The following is a 1,184-nucleotide window of genomic DNA, read 5'->3' as shown; positions in this document are numbered from 1 at the left end:
GGAACGTTCCTCTGTAGTTCCTCTATAACTCAAACACAACATTATTTTCAGCATTATTTTTGCTGACAAATGAAATTGATTTTGCTCCTGAAAACGTCCCTCAGCTAATGAAAAACAGAGCAAAAGAATTGATCAATTGATCGGTTATCGGTATCTTATCGGCCAGGAGAAATCAGGTTTTTTTCTTGTAAACTTTTACCACCTTTTTTTTTTTTTTTTTTAATTTTTCCATATTTTTTAGGATGATTAACCCTTTTTGGTCGAGTTTCAAAGGTTCAAATTTGTGTGAAGACGTGAATGTTTTTGACTTTCCACAGACTCCCGCTGTGTTCCCATCATGCCTCGCCTCGTCTAGCTGAGACGCCGTCGCCATGAGGAGGCTGAGGAGGCGGCGGGCGGTGCGGTCCGTCCTCTGACCCGTCCGTCTGTGTGGATGGAGGATGTGGTTCTGCACTGTCGGTCCGGATCAGCCGCCGAGCTTGAGTCTCTGCTGGAGACCACGGAGAAGCTTCTGGAGTCTTTCCCTTGCAGGACTCCTCCGCCCTTCACCTCGTGGTTCCCCGCCGCCGCAGACCGCCACCTGCCCATCAGACCGGCCAGACCAGCTCCCGTCATCAGCCGCTGGACAGACAGCGGGACGGACAGCGGGACGGACAGGGGGACGGACAGGGGGACGGACGCTCAGAACAAACCACAGAAACCTGAGACTGACGGTCTCGATGATCGTCCACCTGCAGAGACTGAGAATGTCGTCTCAGAAACCCCGAACCACCTCCTCCCCGAGAGCGAGGTCACCAGACCGCCTCCTGAGGAGCACCGTGACGTCCCCCTTGTCCTCCCTGTCCCCCCTGTCCTCCCTGTCCCCCCTGTCGCCCACTCGCCGGTCAAACGCTCCTGGAGCGTCTTCACTCAGAGAGGAGCTGTGCTGCCGAGCTCGCCGTCTCTGTCCAAGCGGTTCCATGACATGGTGTCCGTCCACAGGCTCCACCTCCAGCAGCGGGCCCGATGGGTCATCAGTGAGGACAACTGTGGGACGGCGAGGGACATCGAGCAGGTCAGCCGCAACCTCAACGGATTTATTTGTTTACATACTGAATTTATTTAAAAGTTCAGATTAAGCCGATCACCGTAGAAACAGGAAAACAGTTGACATATTTATACTACATATAATACACACACACATA

At 52.7% G+C, this 1,184-nt stretch overlaps 1 protein-coding gene across 1 annotated transcript; it reads left to right on the top strand.

The window, feature by feature from the left end:
• Positions 1–258: 258 nt before the first annotated feature.
• On the top strand, positions 259–1,134 carry zgc:101664 (uncharacterized protein LOC450064 homolog). The gene has a single exon (XM_042515106.1). The coding sequence runs from the start codon at positions 434–436 to the stop codon at positions 1,103–1,105; it is 672 nt and encodes a 223-aa protein (XP_042371040.1). The 5' UTR covers positions 259–433; the 3' UTR covers positions 1,106–1,134.
• The last annotated feature ends 50 nt before the right edge of the window (positions 1,135–1,184 follow it).

This window comes from Plectropomus leopardus, unplaced genomic scaffold (genome assembly GCF_008729295.1).
Source record: "Plectropomus leopardus isolate mb unplaced genomic scaffold, YSFRI_Pleo_2.0 unplaced_scaffold17792, whole genome shotgun sequence".
NCBI classification, from domain to species: domain Eukaryota; kingdom Metazoa; phylum Chordata; class Actinopteri; order Perciformes; family Serranidae; genus Plectropomus; species Plectropomus leopardus.
This window is presented reverse-complemented; position numbering and strand designations above follow the sequence as displayed.